Below are 25,873 nucleotides of genomic sequence, written 5' to 3' on the forward strand. Positions count from 1 at the left end.
TTCAAATTAGGAGTTATTTCCATCCATTGCTTTATATTTTCACATGTTATACATATAGAAGTATGTTTTTAAGCTTTAAAAACAGCTCATTCTAGATTTTCATCGGCCCTGTGTTGGGTCTCCAGTTTTATGAGCTCCAAGTTAATTTCTTTCATTGCCCTCTCTTTTTCCACTGCCTTCTGTGTGGTTTTTCTCATGCCTGCCCTCCATAACTCTGATCTTCTTTCAGTGTTGATTCTGCTCCTCTCTGCTTCTAAAGCCATTTTCATTTCAAAACTGATCGTATTCTTCCCTTCAGTTTCCTTCTTCAGTATTCCAGCTCGCCTATTCATTCACCAGCACTAAAATTCCTCTGAGAAGATGGAGGAAATTTAGTCTATTGTTTTTAATTTCCTGAAGTAAGTACTATTTTAACATGTATTATGTGTCACCTTTCTTTTACATTTGCATTCTTTTTTCATTTTTTTTTTATGATTTGTAAGGAAATTCCACTTTTTCCTACTTACTCGACTTTTATTGGACACCGTTTCATCTGGTCCTGATATTGCCCAATAGCTTTGAAGATTACCATCATATCCGTTCGATGATTCCTGGTCCTCTTGAATAGTTCTTGAGGACTCTGGGTGGAAATCTGAACATTTGAGAGAATGTAATGTGGTTTATTTTCAGTCATTCGGAAAACTGAGGAGGGAAGGGAAGGTAGACATAGGTTCCTCTCCAATCAATGTCTTGATTCCCATCCCAGTCAATCCCATTAAGAAAAATACCTCCTAAGTTCTTGTCATTTCCCCCTTTCTTGGCAAAAAGTTAACTGACAGGAATCCAGGTCAGTGAAAGAGCTCTTGACTCATAGGCCTTTTGTTAGTTCTTATCTCTGGTCAACTTTGCTCAGTAGATGCTTGACTCTTAGGTAATCCTCTCCCCAGACCCCTTGATTCTTTTCTAGGTTGCCCCTTTAAAAAAAAAAAAGATCATTTATTCATTTATTAATTTGTCTGTGTTGGGTCTTAGCTGTGGCACACAGGGTCTTCCTAGCCTCACTTGTGATGTCTCACTGCTGGGCTCTGTAATTGCAGTGTGCAGGCTCAAGTGGCCCCGAGGCATTTCAGATCTTAGTTCCCCAACCAAAAATGGAACCAGCATCTCCTGTGTTGGGAGGCAGATCCCTTTTTTTTAACTTTTTGTTTTTTATTGGAGTATAGCCGATTAACAATGTTGTGATAGTTTCAGGTAAGTAGTGAAGGGTCTCAGCCACACATATACATGTATCCGTTCTCCCCCAACTCTCCTCCCATCCAGGCTGGGAGGCAGATTCTTAACCACTGGACCACCAGAGAAGTCCCAGAGGTTGCGCTTTAAGAGCAGGGTAAAGAACAGTGTTCCTGGTCCCTAGATTTCTCTTCCCCTCCAGCCCCTCTATTCCTCTGTGGTATGCAACTATGTTCAAGGTATGGATCTATTCCTCTGTTCTCATCTTTCTGGAGTTGTTAGGCCTTAAAAACCATGTAGTTTTTTCCCAAGAACTGTACTATCTGAAATAGGGCTGCTGCTGCTAAGTCGCTTCAGTCGTGTCCGACTCTGTGCGACCCCAGAGATGGCAGCCCACCAGGCTCCCCCATACCCGGGATTCTCCAGGCAAGAACGCTGGAGTGGGTTGCCATTTCCTGATCTTTGTTAATTCTGTGTCTTTGCTGAAATTGTCTTTAACTGGCTGATCCTCAATTTGGGGTGTGAGGCTGTGGCTATTCCATAGTTGGAGCATTGATACAATCATGAAGTTCTCATGGGGAACAAGGAACTGTGTGCTCTAATGTGGATAGGACTCACTCAGGGATCTTGTTAAAACTGCAAGGTGGGACCTGAGTATGGGTATTCCTAATGAACTAGCAAGATGATGCTGATGTTGTTTGCTGCAGACCACACTTTGATTAGAAATGCTATGGACTAGTCAGGGTTCTCGTATATATATATATATATATATATATATATATATATATATATATATGTATATATATATGTATATATATATAAAGAGATTTGCTGTGAGGAATCAGCTCATACAATTATGGAGGCTGAGAAGTCCTGCATGGGCTGTCTGAAAGCTGGAGATTCAAGAAAGCCTAGGATGTAGTTCAAAGGTTTGATCATCCTCAAGGGCAGAAGCTTGTGATCCTCAGCTCAGTCAGCAGAACAACCTTCCTCAGCCTTTCTGTTCATTCAGGTCCTCAGTAGATAGGATGATGCCCACCCACACTGGAGAGGGCCATCTGCTTTATTCAGTCCACACTGTTGTTATTGTTCAGTGGCTCAGTCGTGTCTTTGTGGGCACCTATTCAAATGCTAATCTCTTCCAGAGTCACCCTCATGGATATAACCAAAAACATACATACAACCATATATCTGAGCATCCCATGGGCCCAGTCAAGGTGACACAGAAAACATCTACAGTCTTATCAAAGGTTGGCATTATGCGGCATACAAAGCAGGAAAGTGCTACAAGGCTCATCGAAAAATTTAAAAAAATAGCCAGTATTTCTTAAAATGTGACTACATCCTAACCACAGTTCTAAATGCTCTCCATGGATTATGTCATTTAATTTTCACAATACCCCTGTAAGATAGGTACTATATTGTTTCCATTTAACAGAAAAGGAAATTGAGGCACTGACGGGTTGAGCAACTAGTTTGAGATTAAAGATACAGTAAGTGGCAGAATTGAGCAATCTGACTTCAGAGCCTCAACTTCAAACACCATCTCCGGGTGCAATCCTAAGAACATCCCTTATACCACTCTGCCACCGAGAGCAAGGGTCCCACCATGCTTTTGTAATCACTAGGTTTCTTGCTTCATGAAACTGAAGGGATGTTGGGGAAGATGACCTGAGAGTTTCCTCTGGAAGGTAAAACAGCGTGGACGCTGCCTACAGGGCCCAGGCTGAGAAGCAAAAGGACCTTTGCTGAGGAAAGAAAAGAGATAAATACCAAAAATAACAGTGAGAGAAAAAAACTGAGACAAATCAGGAAGAAAAGAAAAAGCAGAACTCGGCATCCTTGCACTTCAATTCAGAGAAGGGAGAACTACTGCCTAGCAGAATCTGGGAATAAAATTTCCTTAGAAAGTCCCAGAAAAGTTGTGTGTCTGTTATAAGTTCAAAGGACAAGGGGAACTTGTATGCACTTTCCCCTTATTAATATTTCTGTGGGCAAAGTACTACTCCTTCCAGTTTCAAATCTCTGTGAAGCTTTCCAACTAACCCCCAGTCTCCATCACAGTTAGGGTTTCTTCTTCGATGTTCCAAAGGTCTTTGTGCATAACTCAGAGTGCAAAATGTACTTGCATTCATTCGTTTATTTACATTTCTCCCTCACCAGACTGTGCTTTTTTTTTTTTTTAGGACAAGGTCTTAAACACATACCTTGAGCTCTAGGTACACTGGAATACTCTGTTCACTGAACTCAAGCCTTCAGTCTTGACATCATTCCCTTTTCACTATCAGCTTCCCTCAACCCATCAGGTTTCTTTAAATGGCACTTCCCTTACGAAACCTTCCCTAAGGTAGACATTTCACTCCGTACCTTTATCATGACACAAAATACTCTTACTGTGAGATTCTGTCACATCCCTTTTCTGCATTAGATTATAAACCATGTTGTCATGACCTTTGAATTCAACTGAGCCGAATCCTGCATGTTGGCTGATGCTCATAAAATCGCATATTGAATCGCATATTGAACACACGTTTACAGAGAAAGGAAGGACTTCCCTGGTGGCTTAAGACTCTGAGCTCCCAACGCAAGGGGCCCGGGTTCGATCCCTGATCAGGGAAATAGATCCCACATGCCACAACTAAAGATCCCGGGTGCTGCCATGAAGACCCAGCACAACCAAATAAATAAATAATTCTTTTAATTAAAAAAAAAATTAAAGGAAAGGAAAATTGGTTTAGATACAATGAATAGGCCTGGACTGGTTAAAGTGGACCCAACAACAGCTTGAAACAAACCTCAAAGTTTGTTTAACAACCTCAAAGTTTAACAACCTCAAAGTCCTCTCTCAAGAGATTGTGCAGATCCTTTCATATATATTAGAAACATTGCAGATCCTAACTTCTTTTTCTACTGAATACATCACTCAAGAATGAGCCATTTTCTCCTTATTCTTTGGAAAGTTATCATGGATGTGTTTTCAGTACAGAAGGAGGAGGTGGACACTGGGAGGTAGATTTTACCTTTTATCAAAAATACAAATTAAAACAGTCATTGAATGAAAAAGAAAATTAAGAAACAGAGACTCAGAAATTTTAAGACATTTAAGAAACAAGAGATTAAATTCTATTGTGTTTGAGGGGAAGATCAGACTTCGTCTGGTGTGGTACCATACCTGAGGACCGAATATAAATGCAGCCCTGATCACTTTGGGTGGGGGCTGGGGGAGTGGGTAATACTGATTTATTTTCAACTTGATTCCATGGTCTGTGCGTACCCTTAGAGAAGGCCAACAAAAACATGGTTACCTGTGCTCTTCTGTTACAGGAAAAGGAGTGAGCTCTGGTGATTTTCTCCTTTTCCTTAACACCAATTGTGAGTGCTTTAATTTTCAACAAATTCTCTATTTGTCTTGAGACAATATAATCTAGGGAAGTGGGGGAGCTGTATGCCATTCAGAACTCAGAAAGCCATGACAATTAAAGAGAAAAAATACAGATTCTACGGAAAATTCATAGCAACTGTGCTCAAGACAAATTTATTTCTTTGGCCTGTAAAACAGCTGTCGGCATGAAAAGACTTGTGGCTGAGTTTACAAAGTAAATGTAAAACATTATTAAAATTTTAAGTTCTTGTTGCTGTTTACATCTCCTTTCCACTTGTTATGATTTATTTTGCTCATTTACATTTTTTGTTTTGCTTTTGATGAAGAAAACATAGAAATTCAGATCTTAGAATCTGAGATTCCAAAATCGTAACAAAACACAACAAAAACAAAAATACTTCTAACACCTTGAAATATTTGGTAGAATGCATGTTCAGAAAACAGTCTCCATTCAGGAAGTTTGGGGAACAGGTTTCAACAGGCAAAATGAATCCACTACTCTCTGCCTGTTTTTCCTTTCGTTTTTCACTAAACACCAACATTTCTCACAATGGAAGGATATTTTGATTATCTTATCACCGTGGGACAAAAAGTGCTTAATTTTTTATTTCAATCAATCAAGCTCTTCTACCTTAGCTCCCTTTATTCTTCCTCATACTCAAGCTCCTAAGTTTATGTGCAAGGAAAAGAATTTTAGCTATCTCAGGCAACAGACTATACCATAAAGAAAGCATCAAACAGAATGCCACTCTCCCGCAATCAGTTTATATTTATAGCCAAAGGTTTACATCGTGCGTGTTCATTTTCCGTTTCCCCCACTAATTTGTCCCTGATGAGAAGTCCTTAGCACCTGCCTCTGGAGAAACTGTGCTGAGAGCTTTTCTGAATTACTGTTTCACATTTAGCATCTTTTGGCCATTAATCATCACTGTCAGAGAAAGGCTCTGCAGCATCACCAGTAATCAGCTCTCTGGTTCCCTGTGATCAGGAAGAAAGGGCATTTAAGTGCTAGGAGAGAGAGAAATGGGGGGAAAAGAGAAAATGCTATTTTTCCTCATGAAAAAAAATGGAGTTAGAGAGCACTGAGAAGCCACCCCCAAGAAAATCACAAGCAAATTCAACACTGAGGAGCACTGACATATATACACCACCACGTGTAAAATAGCCAGCTAGTGGGATAGCTAGTGGGGAGCTGCTGCATAACATAGGGAGCTCAGCTCGGTGCTCTGTGATGACCTAGAGGGGTGGAATGGAGGCTCAAGAGGCTTATAGGTTATACTTATATATATATATATATATATATATATATATACTTAGAGCTGACTCATGTTGTTCTATGGCAGAAACTAACACAACATTGTAAAGCAATTATACCCAATTAAAAATAAATCAAAAATAAAATAAAAATTCAATATTTAAAATTTTAAATAAAATATTTTGTCATTAATATTATTTATTAATATTATATAATTTAATAATAATTTGTTGATATTATATAATACTAATGATATTAATATATTATTATTAAATAATATACAATAAAATTTAAAAATTCAATAATATTTTTAAAATTTATTCAAAAATAAGCCGATGTATAAACTGCAAGCTTGCAGGTACTTCCTAAAACAAAATTTTGTAGCTATTCTTTGACCTAGACATAGCCTCCCACTGTCATTCAAGAGCACAGTGTGATGGCAAAAGTGGCCAGCACTAAATGATCATCTTCTAACCCCCTCACAGCTATTAGCTATCCCCTAATACCCTCTGAGGGCTTCCCTGGTGGGCTCAGAGGTAAAGAATCCACCTACCGGTGCAGAAGACATAGGTTCGATCCCTGGGTCAGGAAGATCCCTTGGAGAAGGAAATAGCAACCCACTCCAGAATTCTTGCCTGGGAAATTGCATGGACAGAGAAGCCTGGGGGGGCTGCAGTCCAAGGGGTCGCAAAGAGTTGGACACGACCGAGCGATAAACAACAACAATACCTTCTGAGTTGGATAACTCTATTCCACACCTAAGGGCCACTTGAGTTTCTGCAATTCAGCACTTTTCAGATGTTGGAGAGTCTATACGGATCATGTATCACATGGTATGAATGCCTTTCCTGGGGACTGGAACTCAACTGTGTGAACATTCCTGCAGCACCATGTGTAGACAGACACAGAAAGAAGAAGGCTGCTTCTTCACATCAGGTCAGGTTTGATTGCCAAAAATGTTTTTGCCAAACCTGGATGGAAGAAAGCCCCAAATCTACTTTCAGAGGTTGAATTTCAGAGTTAAAAGGTTGGATGTATTCTCAACTCTATTGTCCAGGTCAAGAACCCAGTGAGGATGAAATGTGCCTTGTCCTTTGGCACTAGCAGCAGGGCTTGGGATCCAGAAGTGACCAAAGCATTAAAAAAAAAAAAAAAAAAAATCCTAAGAATTCACAGTGTCTTTCTTGGCTGCTGCAATGTCAGTCTCCTCCATCTTCTTGTTCCTTTGCTAAAGCTGGATGCACAAAGAGATGCTTCTACTTCTATGAGAGAAGATCCCAAAATGCAGATAAGGCCAAGCTCCAGGGCTCGGTGGCACAGTCCATGCAGGCTACTACAATGCTAACCCAGTTGACCTCATCCAGCAGAGGTAGGGTTCTAGGGGAGAGTTCAGAGGAGAGGGTGTGCTGCCTAGGAATGTGAGAAAACTTTTGAGAATGACACTGGACTTTATCCCACCAGAAGAATGCAGGTCTGATCGATCCAGCTCTTGAGCTCCCAGGTGACCCTGGGTGGCATCAAAGTTATAGTAGGTACCGTGGTGTGTGGAGGGTTAGCTTTTTTACATACAGAGATAGGCTACTTACAACACCATTACTCTTCCCTCCTATGTTCTAATATGTTTCTCCCAGGAGAGAAGGGAGTGTATCCAAAATTACACATAACCCTGAAATGATCATGGGAACATGTGGTCTGTGACTGCTCTTTGCCAGGGCCTAGAAAAGCAGAAGAGGGTTGAGACAAGTATGAAACGAGTTGCCAGTCCAGGTTTGATGCACGATACTGGATGCTTGGGGCTGGTGCACTGGGATGACCCAAAGGGAGGGTATGGGGAGGGAGGAGGGAGGAGGGTTCAGGATGGGGAACACAGGTATCATTGGCATTTTAAATTTGAAAATCCTAATAGCAAAATTTGAGCTCAGTGGCCAAACTAATGCCAAAAAAACCCACACAAAACCCCAAAAACCCAAGCCCACAGAATCAGAGGCTTGCATGGGCACAGCAGCCTTCTGTCCTTGAAATTGGAGCAGCCCACCTTATAATCAGATTCCCACGTTACTATCTTGGGAGTTGAGTTCATAGATGGACATTTCATCCAGGTCTAAGGATAAAAGGGCAGCTCTAACTTCACCTCTTCTTTCTGTAACGGGAGGTTCCACTTGCTAGTCTGTCCTCTAACGCTGTAGCTTTTAGTCTTTCACCACCAACACTGACTAGGACACCTTTTGAGTTTGCCAAATTGTTTCCAACATGGAAAACTCAATTCTAAGAAGGAGAGTCCCTGCTATAGTAGGCACTTCCTAAAGGTTGGTGGTTTGAAAAGCTTATGAGAGTTCTATCCTCCTGGTTCATACACTTTGTCAGGCGCTCCAGTCTCAATCAAACAGGATAAGGTTTTAAGTGGTATGGACCCTGGGGCATACTTTTCTGGTGTGACGATAGACTGGGGTAAAAGAAATATTTTTCTTTCTCTGTTACTTGCTTTTATCAAAATCAGTAGCCAGGCATCAGTATAAACCCTATTAAAAAAAAAAAAAAATTGAAGCTTATCAGCACATTTCTTTCCCTGCATTAAGACCATACATAGTCATACACATGTGACACCCAAAGGATGCAGAAATGTTCCTTTTGTACTATTTCTTGAATTTTACCCTCTTTTTCCAATGCTTACTCTCTACCCACCTCAAACCTCCAGCAAACATATGTAACACACCCACTCACACAACCATGCTGGGTTTTATTCCCCCAAAATAAATTTCTAGTGAAATGAGAGTTTTCACAAAAAAATACACTAGGTCAGAGAGTTATACTCAAGATACTGAAATATAGTTTTACTCTAACAACACCCTAAAGCCTTTTAACTATGAAAGACTCAACTAAAGAACTCCATCTCAGTTAGCTTTATCAGAACTTTAGTTACTGCCTAACACAAAGTGTTACACCAAAAGGTTAAAAATAAGTTTGTCCAACCACACTTTTAAATGTTTTTACTTTATTCTACACAGTAGTGTGTCTTCCTGTCTAAATTGACAAGTTCAGCGTGAGTAGGTGGAAGGAAGAAACACAAGGGAACGTTCATTTAGAAATGAAGGCAGGGTTTTTCTCATGGAAACAGAAGGGCAAAGACACACCTTTCATAGCCAGAGACTCAGAGCCAGCATCTTGATAAGAGAATGAATGTTAATCCGCACAGATGAATCTGGGAAATCTTTCAGGAGAGAAGTCATAGATTATTGCAATAATTATTGTTACCAGATTCACAGGCTCTAATCACTGCCTGTATACATACCAAGTTTCCGATAACATGGCTATCTTACTTCTGTCCCCAAATGCAATATTAGGGAACTTTGGTTGTGGGTCTGTCATCATCAGGCCAATACACAGAACTCAGATAATCAGATAGTACAAGACAAGTTAGCATTTGCAAGAACAACAAGTCTGGGGGAGTCTACTTATTTGACCCCCACAAAGGCCTCATGGCACTTTTGGTAAATATTTGCTTTGGACAGGGCTTCCCAGGTGGCACTAATGGTAAAGAACCTGCCTATGTAGGAGACTTAAGAGACGTGGGTTTTGACCCCTGGGTAGGAAAGATCCCTCGAAGGAAGGCACAGCAACCCACTCCAGTATTCTTGCCTGGAGAACCCCACGGACAAGGGAGAGGCTGGCGGGCAACAGTCTATGGGGTCACAAAGAGCTGGACACAACTGAAATGACTTAGCACTTAACACAATGCTTTAGATAAAAAGTTTCTAAAGTTCTGCATGAAATCCTACCTAAGATCACCATTGCTTTTCAAAGTGTACTTCCCTTTTAAAATTCCTTCTCTTCGCCTTTCCCCACAATTCCACCCCACCATATTTAGTCAAATGGCCAGAATTATCTTGTATTTACCTGGACTCAACAATGCCTAAAGCACTCCAATTTTTATACAGCAAAAGGAAGACGACCTAGACTGGATGGATACAGCAAGTTTCAAACTGAAAGAATATATTACTTCTTGGGCTGGGATCAAGGATGGGGTAAAATTCATGGGGAACGTATTTGAGAAAGTACATTTCATTCATCTTTGATAAGGCAAGTGGAACCAAAGAAACGTCCATTTTCATATCTTAACACCAGGGACTTTCTGTAACTCAAGAATAGACCAGATTCCGCTCCAGAATCTTAAAGAGTAAGTATTCCATGATTTTTAAGCGATTGTATGATGAAGGTAATGTTACCCTTGGTTTTATCACATCTCATATATGAAAGACCTGGGGCTCTAAATGATAACAAGTCTCTGTAATCTCACATTCTGTAAGAACTAGGCATTTTGGATAACTGAATGTTCCAGTTATCCAAATGTCAGCACGAAAAACCTTTGTGTTTTCAGAGCTTGTGTGTCAGCTTGCCTAGCTAAACATCCTAACAAAATATTGAGCACCTTGCTTAATCATACCGAGCATCAGTTCCCATTTCATATTTATTGTAGATACAGAGTTTAAAGAAACCAGACCCTTTTTGTAAAAAGTTCAAGTCTTCTTATCAGCCTGTTTATTATGATTTGCAATTCTAAGATGGAGAGAAGGAAAAAAAAAAATCCAGCTGAGTTTTCCAGTAATCAAAGTTGTACTGATTCCTGGGGCATACACCAACCAGAAAACTAAGTAACAAGTGATCAGGAAAACATTGCCATAAACCAGGTGAGTTGACTTTAGAGCGGCGTCCAAGAATGCCAAATTACAATTATGTACTTGGGGAGAAATGAGCCTAGAGGGATTTGGGAATTCATTCAATTATTTGAATGGAATGTTCTTTTCCCAGATATCTCCTAGGGTGTTTCTCTGGTCTCCTTCAAGTTTCTGCTCAAATGTCACCTTATCAGTAAGGCCTTTCCTGACTATATTACTTAAAATAGCAATTTGCCCCCTCTCTCCCAAGCACCCCTTCCCTAGATCACACCCTTTTCTGCTGGGCCCCCACAGAGCAATATCCGCATACCAACACAGCAGCCCTGTTCCTAAGCACCAGCAGTCTGAGATACCATACATTTTACTGGCCTCCTTCCCTCCGGTTCTAAGGGTACGATTTTGCTTTGGTTCGCTGCTGTAACTCCAAGTGCCTAGAATGAGGCTGAGCACAGAGTAGGTGCTCAATAAATACTTATGAATCAGCACATTAACCAATTGTAGCCTCTTTTAAAGCTCTGGCTGAGTTTCCTGACCTTTAGATTTTCCATCTAATGGGAAAATCAGACATGAATACAAACCATTACAATACCATGGGCTCAGACAGCAAGACACTGGGATGTGGTATCAGTCAGAAGCCAGTGCGTGCATTCTCAGTCGTGTCCAACTCTTCACAACCCTATGAACTGCAGCCCACCAGGCTCCTCTGTCCATGGAATTTTCCAGGCAAGAATATTACAGTGGGTTGCCAATTCCTTCTCCAGGGTGCTTGACCTCAAACAAACCTGGATTCCAGCCTCAAACTGTCCCACAGCTGTTTTATAACATTGCTACATCACCAGAATCAGAAATGACGACAGTAACAATTTGTCTATCTTAGAGGCCCGTGATGGAGTCAGTGAAGGGACACACATAGGTGCCCAGTCCTGGCACTCAGGAAGTCTACAGGAAGTGCCTGAAGCTTCAGGTCTGATTTTTATGGAAGCAGAGAAGCGGAGCAGGAAGTCTAAAGCTGTCTGGTGCTACCAGAAGGCTTGCCAGTAAGAGGATTGCAGTAAGAAGGAAGGAAGATTCCTCAATGTACATACAATGGAAATGCTGTATTCAATTTTCCTGTGCTTAATGCACAAAAGTTTTTGAAAATGAGGAATGAAGCTGCTAGTAATATGTGATCAGAGTAGCAGCCTCTCCAACTGGAAGTGTTATTGACAAGCCTCATCTTAACCAAATATGGCTTTAACCTTCCATACATCTAAACTCACTCTGTTTAAAATACAGTACAGGCGGTGGGGGGGAGGGGGGGGGGTGGGGAGTCCAACTAGTACTGAAATATTAGGTGGTACTGCCCTGAGAAAGAAATGTCTAAGCCACTAACCACCATCACCATCACAACACAGCACTACTTTGGCAGCAGAGGGCTTGCTAAGAAAACACATTATCTTCCTCAGGAAAAATAAAGATAGTTAATTCAAGATCTGCTTCCAGGGACTTCCCTTGTAGTCCAATGGTTAAGACTCTGCCTTGCAATGCAGGGGATGTCGGTTCAATCCCTGGTCAGGGAACTAAGACCCCCACGTGCCCCAACTAGAGAGCCTGTGTACCGCAAACTACAGAGCCCACGGGATGCAACAAAGACCCGGAACAGTTGGAGGAAAAAAACGGTCTGGTTCCAGATCAGGCTACAAATTAGAACATTAAAGCTACAGGAAAAGAGGGAGTAAAAACTCCCTTTTCAATCACTGATGAATTACCCTCTTTCCCCGTCCCTCCATAGATCCCAAACTCATTAACAGTCTCTTCAGAACAAGTCTTTCCATCTCTACATTTAAGAATCTTTAAAGACAGTGACATACAGCTCTTAAGTTCAATCAATTTCACAACTAATTGTGCTATAACTCAGGTCGATATTCTAACTGCTCCTTGGCAACTGGAGCTGAGAACATTGAGATGGAAGTACTCAAGGCTAGGATTCAGCTCTACATACAGGTTTAACATCGGCTTGTCTCCTCTCCTTATCTGCAGTCTACTACAGACTGACATCATTGGGCTAAACAAAAAAGGTGGGGACCAGGGGAGAATATTATGTAAATTTGGCATTATCACAATCTTTTTCTGTTGCTCAAGATTCTAAAATTTCAGTGTAATAATAAACACTAGCAACCCTTAGTAAGTTTCTGAGTCACTGATAGAGATATGACTCAAATGTTACTACTCACTTTAAAAGACTAAAAAGCCATAGCCAATTGGGCAGGGATGAACCATATTAGTAACCACTAAATCATAACTAGTTGAAAGGCAACAGTTTCTTCTGGGGACAATTTCCTTCATGTTTAAAGAAACCACTACCGCATGTTTAGGAAGCAAAAATAACATTATAAAAGGAGAGAGAAAACAACTCATTTCTAATTTGAGGCCTGGCTCCACAACCTTATTTCTTAATCAAATTTTAAGTGCCTCAAAAGGGAGTATTCTGGGGTAAAAGAGAGATGTTACATCTCTGGATCTGAGTGTGGATCACATGAGGGTGCAAAATTCACTGGACTTGACACATTTAACTGTATATAAAGTTTTTACAGCAATTTAAAGGAAAAAAATTTAAGTGGTTCACTTATACTCAACATGTAAACCCAGAATGAAACTTTAAAAAAAATTCATTTAAATAAACACTCATTGCAAATGACAAGTGCTGTAATAACAACAACAAAAAAAAATGTGGAAAATACTCGAGAAATGTTTGAATCATATACCACGGAAATACCTCACGTGAAAACCCAACTTTCCATGCTAAATGTTTATAACATGAAAGTCACTTATGTCCGTACTAAAGCAAATCATAAATCTAGCTGTTCTGAAAAACACTCCTTTGAATTCTATTTGAGTTCCTTTTGGACTGGATAAGGCGTTCTAGTTCTCTGACCTGTTCACCAGGAAATACAGGCACTGTTGGTTGCCCTGCCCTTATTCAAAGAGATGCTATCAACATGGCTCATAAAAGTGAGCATGTTCTGGCCGATGCTCATAGTCTGCGTTTAATTATTAACAGCACCCTGTTGTATTCTAAAGAGTCACAGTCTGGTTGATAAACTTATTGATCAAATTACATGGGTACTCCTCTACCTAGAAACCCCACATGATTTGGCCTCATTCCTCATTTCCTCTCCTCTCCAGACACACTGGTCTTCCTCCGTATACCTGTGCCAAGTTGCTTTCAGTCATGTCTGACTCTGTGAGACCCTACGGACTGTGTAGCCCACCAGAGTCCTCTGTCCATGGGATTCTCCCAGCAAGAATACTGGAGGGGGTTGCCATTTCCTCCTCCAGGGAATCTTCGTGATCCAGGGATCGAACCTGTATCTCTTGGGTGTCCCACATTGGGAGGCGGATTCTTTACCATTAGTACCACCTGGTAAAGTACGTGAACCGTGAACTTCCAAATGTTCAAGCTGGATTTAGAAAAGGCAGAGGAACCAGAGATCAAATTGCCAACATCCGTTGGATCATCAAAAAAGCAAGTTCCAGAAAAACATCTATTTCTGCTTTATTGATTAAGCCAAAGCCTTTGACTGTGTGGATCACAATAAACTGTGGAAAATTCTGAAAGAGTTGGGAATACCAGACCACCTGACCTGCCTCTTGAGAAATCTGTATGCAGGTCAAGAGCAATAGTTAGAACTGGACATGGAACAACAGACTGGTTCCAAATTGGGAAAGGAGCACATCAAGGCTGTATATTGTCACCCTGCTTATTTAACTTATATTCAGAGTACATCATGAGAAACGCTGGGCTGGATGAAGCACAAGCTGGAATCAAGACTGCTGGGAGAAATATCAATAACCTCAGATACGCAGATGATACCACCCTTATGGCAGAAAGCAAAGAAGAACTAAAGAGCCTCTTGATGAAAGTGAAAGAATGAACAAGTTGGTTTAAAGCTCAACATTCAGAAAATGAAGATTATGGCATCTGGTCCCATCACTTCATGGCAAATAGATGGGGAAACAATGGAAACAGTGACAGACTTTATTTTTGGGGGCTCCAAAATCATTGCAGATGGTGACTGCAGCCACAAAATTGAAAGACACTTACTCCTTGGAAGAAAAGTTATGATTAGACAACATATTAAAAAGCAGAGACATTACTTTGCCAATAAAAGTCCGTCTAGTCAAAGCTATGGTTTTTCCAGTGGTCATGTATGGATGTGAGAGTTGGACTATAAAGCTGAGCACTGAAGAATTGATGCTTTTGAACTGTGGTTGGGAGAAAACTCTTGCGAGTCACTTGGACTGCAAGGAAATCTAACCAGTCCATCCTAAAGGAAATCAATCCTGAATATTCACTGGAAGGACTGATGCTGAAGCTGAAACTCCAGTACTCTGGCCACCTAATGCGAAGAACTGACTCATTTGAAAAGCCCCTGATGCTGGGAAAGATTGAAGGTGGGAGGAGAAGGGGATGACAAAGGATGAGATGGTTGGATGGTATCACCAACTCAATGGACATGAATCTGAGTAAACTCCGGGAGTTGGTGATGGACAGGGAGGCCTGGCGTGCTGCAGTCCACGAGGTCACAAAGAGCTGGACACAACTGAATGACTGAACTGAACTGAACCACCTGGGAATGCAGCCACACACTTAACTCTTCCCTGCCTTTTTCACTGAAAACCCCTACTCATCCTTCAGTCTCAGCTCAAGTAGCCCTTTCTCTGGGAAGGCTTTCTACAGTAGTCAGGTCTCTCAGGACACCACTCCACCATGTTCCTTCCCTGAGTATCTCTCAGGTCCAATTTTTACGTTTGTTAGGTAACTCTCTCTCTGCCACTAGACTCCAAGCCCCTTGAGAGCAGAGACAGTGACTATTTTTGTATCCTCAGTGCTTATAGCACAGTACTTAGCACATAGAAGGGCTCAGTATTTGTTCAATAAATGTAACAGATACAAGACAAAACACTGATCATTCGTTAACCACTAGAAAGGATCCCAGCAGACTTAAAAGGTCAGGGAAATGAGGAAATGCAAGAATCTGGGAAGTAGAAGACAGCAGACATCTATTATTTTAATATTGCACAAGTACCCCATCTCCAACTCCACAACCGTAACTGCTGTCTCATGGGATAACTCATGACTCACTGATAGCACTGGCCACCCAAACCTTGTTTCAGTTAGTTCCCAGCTCTTACTCTTACCTCGCAACCTTAAACATGACAGGAACACAATGACTCATTTACAAAGCTACACACAACTCCAAGCAAGGTCTGAACCACACAGGGACTTTAAGATGCAAGACTTCTGAAAGGGTTTAAGGAATTTTGCCTCTAAGTCTCTTGAAGCCTTTTGTTTCCTATATATATATATTTCCAATAGTTTCCAATATATACTATTGCAAAATAGCAAGAAGCTCTGCTGGCTCAGTGTGCCTCCTTCATAGAGCTATGCAGTGTTACACTATCTAGCTCAATGAAGACACCTTCACAGAAAAAGGGACTTGAGTTTAAACCAGAAAGAACTCATGGTCATTGAGTCACCAATGGCTGACTAGAAAAATATCAATTATATTGGTAGTGATTCAAGCAAAGGTTTTATCAGGTTACATCACAAGGAGAAACTCAAACCCAAACTGATAACTTATTTAAAAAGACTGCTTTTCTTTGCAGTAAAGGAGGTACTCAAACCACTCTAGATTAAGGAGATTGAGAACCACTGAGCTCTGTTTGAAAATCTCTTGCAAAAACACAGTCAAATACATATGGCTCAAAGGACTGCAAACCCTGGGAAAAGTCAACTTCTTTTAATATAGCAAAGAGCTATAAGGATTAAACAAGATAATGGATGCAAATGTGCACCATGTGGGTTCCACTGCTATACACTATACACAGATAGTGGTAATTGATCATTTCATTCCCTGTCCCAACTTAAAGTATCTTCAATATAAATAAAAGATCTGAAAAATGTCGTCCCCCCCAACTTTACTGAGAATATAGCTCTGAAAACTGCAATGTTAAGGGAAAGTCTGTAAAATAAATGTACAAGTCCTAGGTTATCTGTATCTTCACCCTTAAAAGACAGAGGGGAGCAGGGGGACATTTTCCTTCCTATATTATTTCAAAAACACAAGCATATTTCTCACAGCTATTGGAAAAGCAAGACTTTCAAGAAACTCCAAGCACTGGCAGGTGACACCGTCTACTTTTCAAGAAAGCAAGAAAACCATCTTCCATACTTCATCTGCTTCCGTGATACAGAGCATCCATCCCACCATAGTTCATCTGCTCCCATGATATGGAGTGTTCATCCCACTTCTAGGAATCCAGCCATTCGGTGCTTGGAGTTTTCCTAGGTGTTTGACCTTAACAACAGACTGGGTTTTATCTCCAGTTTCACAGATGAAGTGAAAAGGCCCACAGAGACTAAGCAATTTGTCCAAAGCCACAAGGTGCGAGCCGTACACCTTGGACTCCTATTCATTCTTTGAAGTCCAAGATGGCGTGCTGTGCTTGGTTGGTCAATCGCGTCTGACTCTCTGCGACCCCAGGCTCCTCTGTCCATGAGGATTCTCCAGGCAAGAATACTGGAGTGGGTTGCTATGCCCTCCTCTTCCCAACCCAGGGACTGAACCCAGGTCTCCCACACTGTAGGTGGATTCTTTACCATCTAAGCCACCAGGGAAGTCCAAGACAAGTATTCTTTATACTAAATTCTAACTGCCTCCCAAAGAAAGAAGCCTAGTTTAAGACAGTTTTATGCTTCCTGAGCATAGAGGGTAAAAAGATTATGATTTCAAGGCTGAAAATGACCAAAGATGACTAATTAGCCATGAGAAGTTAAGGCATGCATGTTCTAACAATGTCAAAACAAGGTAAATCAATCTATATCACAATATACTAAGAGTTAACAACTTGGATTCTGGGTTCAGTAAGGCCTGAGTTCAAATTATGAATTAACCATTTACTAGCTATTTACCTTTGGTGCAAATTTAACTCCCTAAACCTCAAGTTTTCTATCCATGAAATAAAGATTAAAAATACCGATCTACCTCTCTACCGATCACCCAGTTGTTGGGTGGTCAAATAAAAATGTACATTGGTAACCTGAAGGCTTACAAGTGCAACTTATAGAAAATACAACTCCATTTAGTCTATTGACTTGAGGGGACAAACTGCCATAAATCAAGACTGAAAAATGCACTCAGTCTAACTTATAGCATAACTGTTACATATGACCATTTTAGGTTTATGCCCATATATAGAATCTTCTCAAATAAAGTCCAAATGGTTAGTCATTTTTCTTTCCTAAAAATTTAGGGATTGCTCAGAACAAGAGGGAAAAGAAACAAGATTTCTGGCTAAATCATAATTGCAAAAAGTAAATAAGCACTGACCTACTACTACATTAAGTCCATTCTTTTACAACCATGCAAATAAATGAAATGTTACAAGAACCCTAATGTTTAAAAAGAAAATTTCTAAGAACATAAAATGTGAATTCTAAAACATGTCAATACATAATTTAATATATAGGAGCACATGGACTTTGAATGGGTATTAGCACTTAATTTGGGGTACCTGTTGGGTGTTAAAAGATGTCTTAATTTTACAACTAAGTACTCAAGCAGATTAACGAAAATTAAACAACTTTCTCTGGATTGCTACCACAGCTTCTTTTAAGACAATATCATCACTTAAAGAACATAATGATCAACTTACTCTCGAGAGAAAAAACACTCATCTACTTTAGTGATAACCTAGAGAAATAGTTTCAATTTTTTGTTCATGCACCCCATCAATACAATTTTTAGTATAGCCCTAATATACATGGATTTATAAAATGTACCACGTGCTTTTGCATACACACATGAAAACACAAGCAACAATATTTTAAAAGAATGACATAACTTTGGGGACAACCTATCTAATTACTAAAGAATACCCATGAGCAAACATGTCTTTATCAATGTACAGTTTGAAATAATTAGTGTTTGATGTAATATTCTCCAAACACAAGAATGCAGTTAATGACAGTTTTTCTCCGTTGTGTGGCCCCTGTTATGAAGATAGGTGTCTGGCCTACACTCAATTATCCTTCTATCATGAGGAATGCAGTCACAAACGCCTTCACAACTTAAAGGTACCAGGAACGAGGCTATCACCATCAAAGTCTAGTAGACAGCTTAAATCTTCTCCCTTTATAAAACACTGAGACAAAGGCATTGAGCGCTACATTTGAACTTCTTTAAAAATGCCTGTAGGAATGTGGTTTATTTATGCGTCTCATCACTCTTACCCCAAGCTCAGTCTCTACCTAATATGGGCCATAAACCTCACTACCACTTTGACTTGCTTGTTCACAAACAAACTCAATGTAGACTTTGTCCTCGATTCATGAATTACAGAATCCCTACAGTAGTATTTCCCAAACTCTCTGCCAAAGACCAAGGTGCACAAACCTCTCTTGATGAACACCTATGACCACAGCAAATTCATTTTTACTACTAAACCTTTCAATTCCTCCATTTCAGCTAAGTTTCCTACTTTTCATTTTCTCCATTCTTTCCCTTTTTATCCAACCCTGGACGTGAATCAGTTCTCTCAATATTAATAATCTATAATTATAGAATTCCTAAAAGATCACTGCATCATCCACACTAAAACAACAAATTAACATGAAGACTCATTATAAAAGTCAAAAGTTGAACTTCCAAATGTTCCCCGTAAGATTATTCAACTATGAGATGACAAAGCATTAAGGAAAAAAAAAAAAAAAGAAAGAAAATTGAGTATCCTGTGACAGAAGCCTTACCATTTTTCCACTCCTGTTTGACACACTGATTAATGCCAAAAAAAAACTGGTACATCAAGTCAAGATGGCAGTTAAAGTAACTGGCAACTATACTCCACAAATTGTCTGTTGAGGAAATGGTGCCAACCCTCACTATTAATACAATCTAAGGCTCACTTGCTCAGGAGCATCTCAAAATCACCAAACGTAACATCTTGCTTAATGACTTTCCTTCACTTTCAGAAGAAAACAAAGATTCATAGAAATAACGAGAAGTAACTGAACCTATGAATTCCTCTGGCCCCTTTGTATTCATGTGAATGAACTAAGGACTCCGTGAAGCAGCTTGGTTTGGATTTGGTTAGTAGCACAAACTACTAACCATTTCACCACAAAAGATTTTTTTCAAACTTATGTTTCCAAACAGGAAAAATAAACCATTGCTATACTTTTGGCAGCAGTCATATACAAAAGTTTGATTGCAGAGACTGAGAGACGAGACTAAATTATTTGCATACCTTCAGATAAGTACAAAATTCAGCATTTCAGACAATCCAAAATACACTTTTTGAAGTATATATATATATGTATATATATATTAACTATGGACAAAATCTCCCCACAAAGTTTATCAATAGCCTCTTCTCATATCGCCTGAAATAAGAAGGCAAAGGGGAGAGGCAGTATCTTTAAACTTCAATATACTGAAGAAGACTGTTGCAGTTATCTTATTTCTCTTCTACAAAGAGGAAGGACAGTATCAGATATGTTAAAAATCGCCAAAGAAAATGTCAATAGTAGATATATTTGTTTCTAAGATTAAAGGGAGTTTGAAACCTTTGGTCATGAAACTCAAGAAGAGTCAGGCATACTGCTTCTTTTTAATTTGAAGGCCAATCCTGTGATGTCTAACACCTATACAAAACAACATTACTTGCAATTTGAGTTATAGTGACTTAAGGACTTCCCTGGTGGTTCAGACGGTTAAGTGTCTGCCTACAATGTGGGAGAAATCATTTGTGCAATTGTACCAGAAAGCAATTTTCTAGTGGCCTATCCAGTCTATCATTACAAAAATATTGGAAATTAAGAGTGATTAACATGTGACTGTCATTCCAGATTGCAGGGGGAAAGCAAACAGCCCCATTATCCTGCAGGAAATAGGGTAACTCTGTCCATACAATCCACTTTAAGCCTTCTTCATTCTTGCATTATAGAGCAAGACAGTATTTACATTTGAAGAAAAGAAAGCAATTTAAAAACTACCTGTTAAAATTCAAAGTAATTATTTCTAAACTTAGTGCTAATAAATACGAATCTTGGGGCCAGTGGCAACTAACAATATTGAAAGCAGTTAAAGAGAAAAAAAGCAGATCCTTTTAAGATAGGATCCCTAAGAAACTCTTCACTCAAGCAGTGTAAAATGCCCTTTAAATTCTATCAAAGTTTTTTTAAAAAGTACACAACACAGTTACAAATGTCTATGTGTATAGGCCTGACACACAGGTGTGCATACAGTAAAACATTCTCAGAAGCAATGAAAAAGATGTATTAAATAGTTACTAAACTGGAGACAATTGTCCAGGGAATGTTAAGGTTAAAGTCACAGGAAACAGCTGGATGCTAGGTCTTAGTGATGTTTGCAAGCCTTTTAAAGAGGAAATTTTACCAGTTCCTTATACGCCAGGCATCACCTGAATTGTTTTAAGTTCTCCTTGCTTCAAATTTCTTTAAAATACCAAAAAGTTTGATGCAGTATCTTCAAGAATGACTCCCCATCTGAGAAAAGCCTTGACAGAAGTTTTAGGTACTAAAATATATCCCCCTAAACTGTCCGAAAGTCATCCTTCGCCCCAGATCCCAGTGTGCAAAGCTTTACCAGTTACTGGCTTCTGAACACAGGCACACACAACTTCAAATGAGTTACCAGATGAATTGGAGTTGGTAAACAGTAGCAGTCAGCACTGGGTTAAGATCTGTGTAAAAACTATACTACCAGCTATTTTATTGTATTGTTTGAAAAACTAGAGGGGGTGGGGATAGGATTCCGAAAAACAGACTGAAAAATAACACCATTAGTAAGTGGCAAGGATAGTCCATGTGCTGTGGTTTTAATTCAAACTCTCAAGGGCAGCCTGCTGGTAAAAGTACACAAACACCCTCTGTATTCTTAATACCTGCTTGTTTAGCCGGGTAGTCCTTTGTCTCTACAAAAATCAGAATGTACAGGGAGAAATGAAACTCCATATTTCAGACTACCGATTTCCAAATAACCTAGATTGTGTTATTTCCAGTTTGAACATGTTTACATGGATACCACCCCAAAGACACTATGTTAGTAACATACTTGCGTAGAGAAAAACTCAAGAAATTTTTCATTTTCAACTTGTACTGAAAAACCATGTTATTCTTCCTACAGCCAAAGAATTATTAAAGAGCTTTATCATACGGGTTAGTGGGGCAATCTACACTCCAGCAAGAAGTGTTCATTTGTTTCATTTAGGTTCTTTGTATTTATCTGAAGTCTGAAAATGATGCATCAAGAACTCAGCATTTCAACTTGAGAATAAAAATGCAAACATACCTTTTGTTGAATTCCAGCTTAAGTGATTTTTTATGTAAATCTTGCAGCTGATGAAAGGCAAAATAGCAACCAATCTCTGCAGTGATTAGTCTGGTCTTTAAGACTATGGGTCACCTGCCCCAGGATTTTCTAAATGAACAAGGAATCCATGGGGCAAAATAACTTTTTCAAAGGTGGGCCAGAATGGAACGTTTCTCTCTTCACTTCAACAGGGAAGCAGTGAAATGTAATCCTTTGAGTAACTCTTTTTGGTTGATGTTACCTTTGTCTCATCCTCATTTCATGCCATTAGCTTGGGACTGGGTCCAATATTTCAACTTTAGAACTTTTCTTAGAAAAAGTATGTTACCCCTCTAACACCTAAATTTGTATACAAAAATCATCTTTACTCCTTAACAAATGTTTTTCAGCATGACCAGTGTGCAACTGACATTCACATGGCTTACAGAACCTGAGTCTTTTGAGAAATGTATTTCTTTTAGCTGAACCTCTATAATCATGACAAGAGATTGATTAAAATGCCAAGATAAGAAACAATTTATTATAGAGAGAAGAAAAATTTCTCATCCAAAATATAGAAATCTGTACAACTTTGCCACAATCAATATACATGAACTGTACAAATTTACACCAGTTCATAATTTACCAAATAAAAGATGACTAACAAAGTTCACAAAATAGATGGTGGTTTGTGGAAAAGACTTTTACCCAATTAAGTACAAGGAGAGTTACAAACCAGACCTCCACTTTCTAAAAATAAGAAGTTTACTCAGTCTTAGAAAACTACAAGCTAGCAAATGTACAGAGAGCTGGCTGGTGCTAACACCACAGTTGAGACAGTGTCTTTTTAAGGGTCTTTTTTTTTTTTTAAAGCCTGTTGCCAAGGCAGATTCTGGTCACTTGCTACTTTCAAGGCCAAAAACACAATACAAGGTCTGACCATTTCCCCAGGTCATGCTTACTAGTTTGTCTTATATACATTTATACATATTTAAGTGCTAGGTAAAAGTCTTGTCATAAAATTTCCAGTATTTCCATGTTTAAAATGTTGAGCTTTCCTATTGAGCTGCCAAAAAGGATAACAAGTTTTAAGAGTAATAGTGCAAATCTTCTCTGCAAGTTCTACTGCAAAGAAATACAGATTTGCATTAAAGGGACTGACGTAAAAATTTAGGTATCATGTCTGGGAGAAACTGAAACCATCCTAGGACTTCACTCCTAGCAAATAAGATGATCATTTACTTGGACTCACAGGCTATTAAAATCATTGAAAGGTACTGTCCAAACTATGGCACTGTCACTTAAAAAAATTTTTTACCACTCTATCTTGTGCCAGATCTTCACAGCTGTGACATGGTTTAAATTCCATAATCCATCCCCAAGGGGAGCCCACCCAAAGCAAAAATCAAATTTATCCATCCATTATAAGATGATCCATCCATAGACTATATCTTAACCTGATACAGTCATCATATTGTAGTTTTTCGAAGGGCTTGTTCTGCCCAAGAGAAGTTCCTCCTTACAGCTGATTCTGCTGTCTACCATTTGCACGTTGGTGCTGTTTTGGGTGCTACCTCCTGCTGGTGAGGCTTCGTACAGCACACAGATGGAGCCATCCTCGCCGATTCTGTAGGACACTTCGTACGGGTCAACCCAGAGCGTGAGTTCACTTGGGAGAAGCCTGAACAGCTCCTGACTGCTCAGTCCAATCCGCTGCGCTGCCTGTCCAATCAGAGGATCCATTTTATGGTTGATGCGAATACAACGGTAACCTGATCCCTTGCAGGGCTTCTCTGGGAACCAGTGATGTTTATAATGTTCTACAGAAGAAAAGAGAGAAAACAATGCTTAGACGCCGTTACTGCCGGCTCCCGCCTTAGTCTCCTCCTTCCGTTGGCTCCTTTGAGTGAAAATGCCGAATATCAACTTTTTTTTTTAAAGCCCAGCATCGCATTCGCGGATGTGTGTGGATGGAAAACGAGCAGGGCAGGGTTTTAGAAATAACAGTTGCACGGGACAAAACAATCTCCGGGAACCAACCGGCTGAGCCGCCAAAACGGGAATCAGGCGCGCAGCCTGCGCCAGCCGGACGGCACCGGCGGCCAGGCGGGAACCTGTTTACTTTCTCCACCCCACCCTGGCCGCACACAATGGGGTTTATGACTTTGGAGGAGAAACGCCACCGGAGTGTTAACCCCGAAGGGAAGGAAAACAAGCCACCCTAAACCACACTCTGGGCAGGGCTGTAATTGTGCCGGTGACAAATCCGATGATTAATGGGCAAGGTTAGGAGGCGCGGGGAGACCGCACGTCCGTCCCGAGCGGGCTTCGGGGCAGCCGCGCCGTTTTACCCCCGGGCCCGACAGCCGAGCCCGCAACGGTTGGATCGGAGTGGGGGGAGGGAGCGTCGAACCCACCCCAGCCCCGCGGGTCCTTTGTCCCCCGAAATCCGCGGAACGTCCGAGGACCGCAGCTCCCGCCTCGGTCGGCTTTAGTTTCTTTGTTGTGCGTCAGTTTTCTTCTCCCCTCCGTTAGCCAACCGTGGGGGGACAGGGAGCGCCCTCGACCCAATCCCCAAACCCTCCCCGGGACCCGCCGTTAGCGGCCGCCCGGCGCGCCAGCCACCATCCCGCGGCCGGACTCGAGCGCGGTCGCCCGGGGCGCTACGGACACTCCCGCGGCCCCGACGGCCCGGCCCCGGCAAGTGCGGCCGCGTCCCTCCCCCCGCGGCGTCCCTCGCCCTCCTGCCACCACGGCCCGCTCACCTGCCAGCAGCTCCTGCAGGCTCTGGCTGAAGGTCTGCAGTTGTCGCTCGCTCGTGAGCCCCTTGGTGCGGAGGAACTTAGAGATGAAGGACACGGCGGCGGCGATCTCGCCTATCATGGTGGCGGCCCGACTGTAGAAGGGATGCATGGGGGCGGCGGGCGGGGGCGGCCCGGGGCGGCCGGGGCTCGGCGGCGCGGCCCCGACGGAGGAGCGGCCACCCCGGGCTCCCTCACAAGTCAGAGGGCTGAGAGGGAGAGAGGGCGTGAGCGGCGTACGGCTACTTTTTTTTCTCCTTTCTTTATAGTAAAAAAAGTTATTTTCGACACAGGAGGCGGCAGGAAAGTGGAAGAAACGAGCGACGGCGGCCTGGTCACATCGCTCGGACCTCCCCAGCCGCCTCCGCCTCCAGCTCCGCAGCCTCCGAAGCTCCCAACAGTTGCATTTCCAGCTCCGACGGGCTAAGAGATAAAGGGGTGGTGCAGCACTTTTTATAAAGCCACGGAAAGGAAGTGGCGTAGCTGGAGCGTGACGGCCGAGTCTAGCCAATCCAGAGATCGCACCATTGTGACGCAAGCAGATTCGGAGTCGGAGGGGGCGGGAAAAGGGGGCCAGGGGGCGGGTCCATAGACTGGGAAGAGAGGGAGGAGCTGACGTAATCCGCTTGTAAACAAATAAACCCCGGAGTGGCAGCAGGAGAAGGGGGAGCAAGTGGCGGGGGAAGGAAGAAACTGGGGGTGCCCGTGTGAAAGCCCCGCCCCCCCCCAGCCCTAGCTCCTCCTTCCCGCTCCAGCAACTCCAGGCACCGCGCCAGCGCATCCTCTGCAAGAGTACTCTGCCCGGGCTAGCCTGCGAGGAGGCTTAATGCTGTGCAGATAAAAGCAGCCCGGCTTAGGCTGTGTACACCCGCGCCAGCGGCACGGATACGTCTGCATGGCAGTGGCCCGCTGACTGTACTCGGTGTTTACATCCTGTCCCCGACGCCTAGTCTACGTGGCTGGCTCCACGGACAGGATGAGCAGCGGGGTGCGGGTACCAGTGCTGAGGATACAGGGAGTGTGGAGAAAAGTGGAGCGAACCGGCTCTCGAGGGTTAGTAAGCCTTTTATGGTTGCTGTTCAGTGACATCAAGAGTCAAAAGGAGAGAAGAATGGAGTCCTTACTGAACCCATCTTAAAACTGATAAGAAAGCCTGTTACTGAAGATAAGTATGGTAACCGTAACGTTTAATCTATAAA

At 41.5% G+C, this 25,873-nt stretch overlaps 1 protein-coding gene across 1 annotated transcript; it reads right to left on the minus strand.

The window, feature by feature from the left end:
- Window positions 1-22,386: 22,386 nt before the first annotated feature.
- On the minus strand, window positions 22,387-25,115 carry BTG1 (BTG anti-proliferation factor 1). Its single transcript, XM_019960345.2, has 2 exons — window positions 24,639-25,115; window positions 22,387-23,693 (listed from the first exon to the last, which is right to left on the minus strand). The coding sequence occupies exons 1-2, from the start codon at window positions 24,784-24,786 to the stop codon at window positions 23,326-23,328; spliced, it is 516 nt and encodes a 171-aa protein (XP_019815904.1). The 5' UTR covers window positions 24,787-25,115; the 3' UTR covers window positions 22,387-23,325.
- Between the last annotated feature and the right edge of the window lie 758 nt (window positions 25,116-25,873).

This window comes from Bos indicus, chromosome 5 (genome assembly GCF_029378745.1).
Source record: "Bos indicus isolate NIAB-ARS_2022 breed Sahiwal x Tharparkar chromosome 5, NIAB-ARS_B.indTharparkar_mat_pri_1.0, whole genome shotgun sequence".
Lineage (NCBI taxonomy): Eukaryota > Metazoa > Chordata > Mammalia > Artiodactyla > Bovidae > Bos > Bos indicus.

What these genes read in the sequence shown, in the direction of transcription:
- BTG1 (XM_019960345.2), bottom strand. Translation starts at nt 24,786, where the DNA reads ATGCATCCCTTCTACAGTCGGGCCGCCACCATGATAGGCGAGATCGCC. An exon ending in CCTGCAGGAGCTGCTGGCAG is followed by an intron (nt 23,694 to 24,638) that starts GTGAGCGGGCCG and finishes TTTCTTCTGTAG; the next exon opens with AACATTATAAACATCACTGG.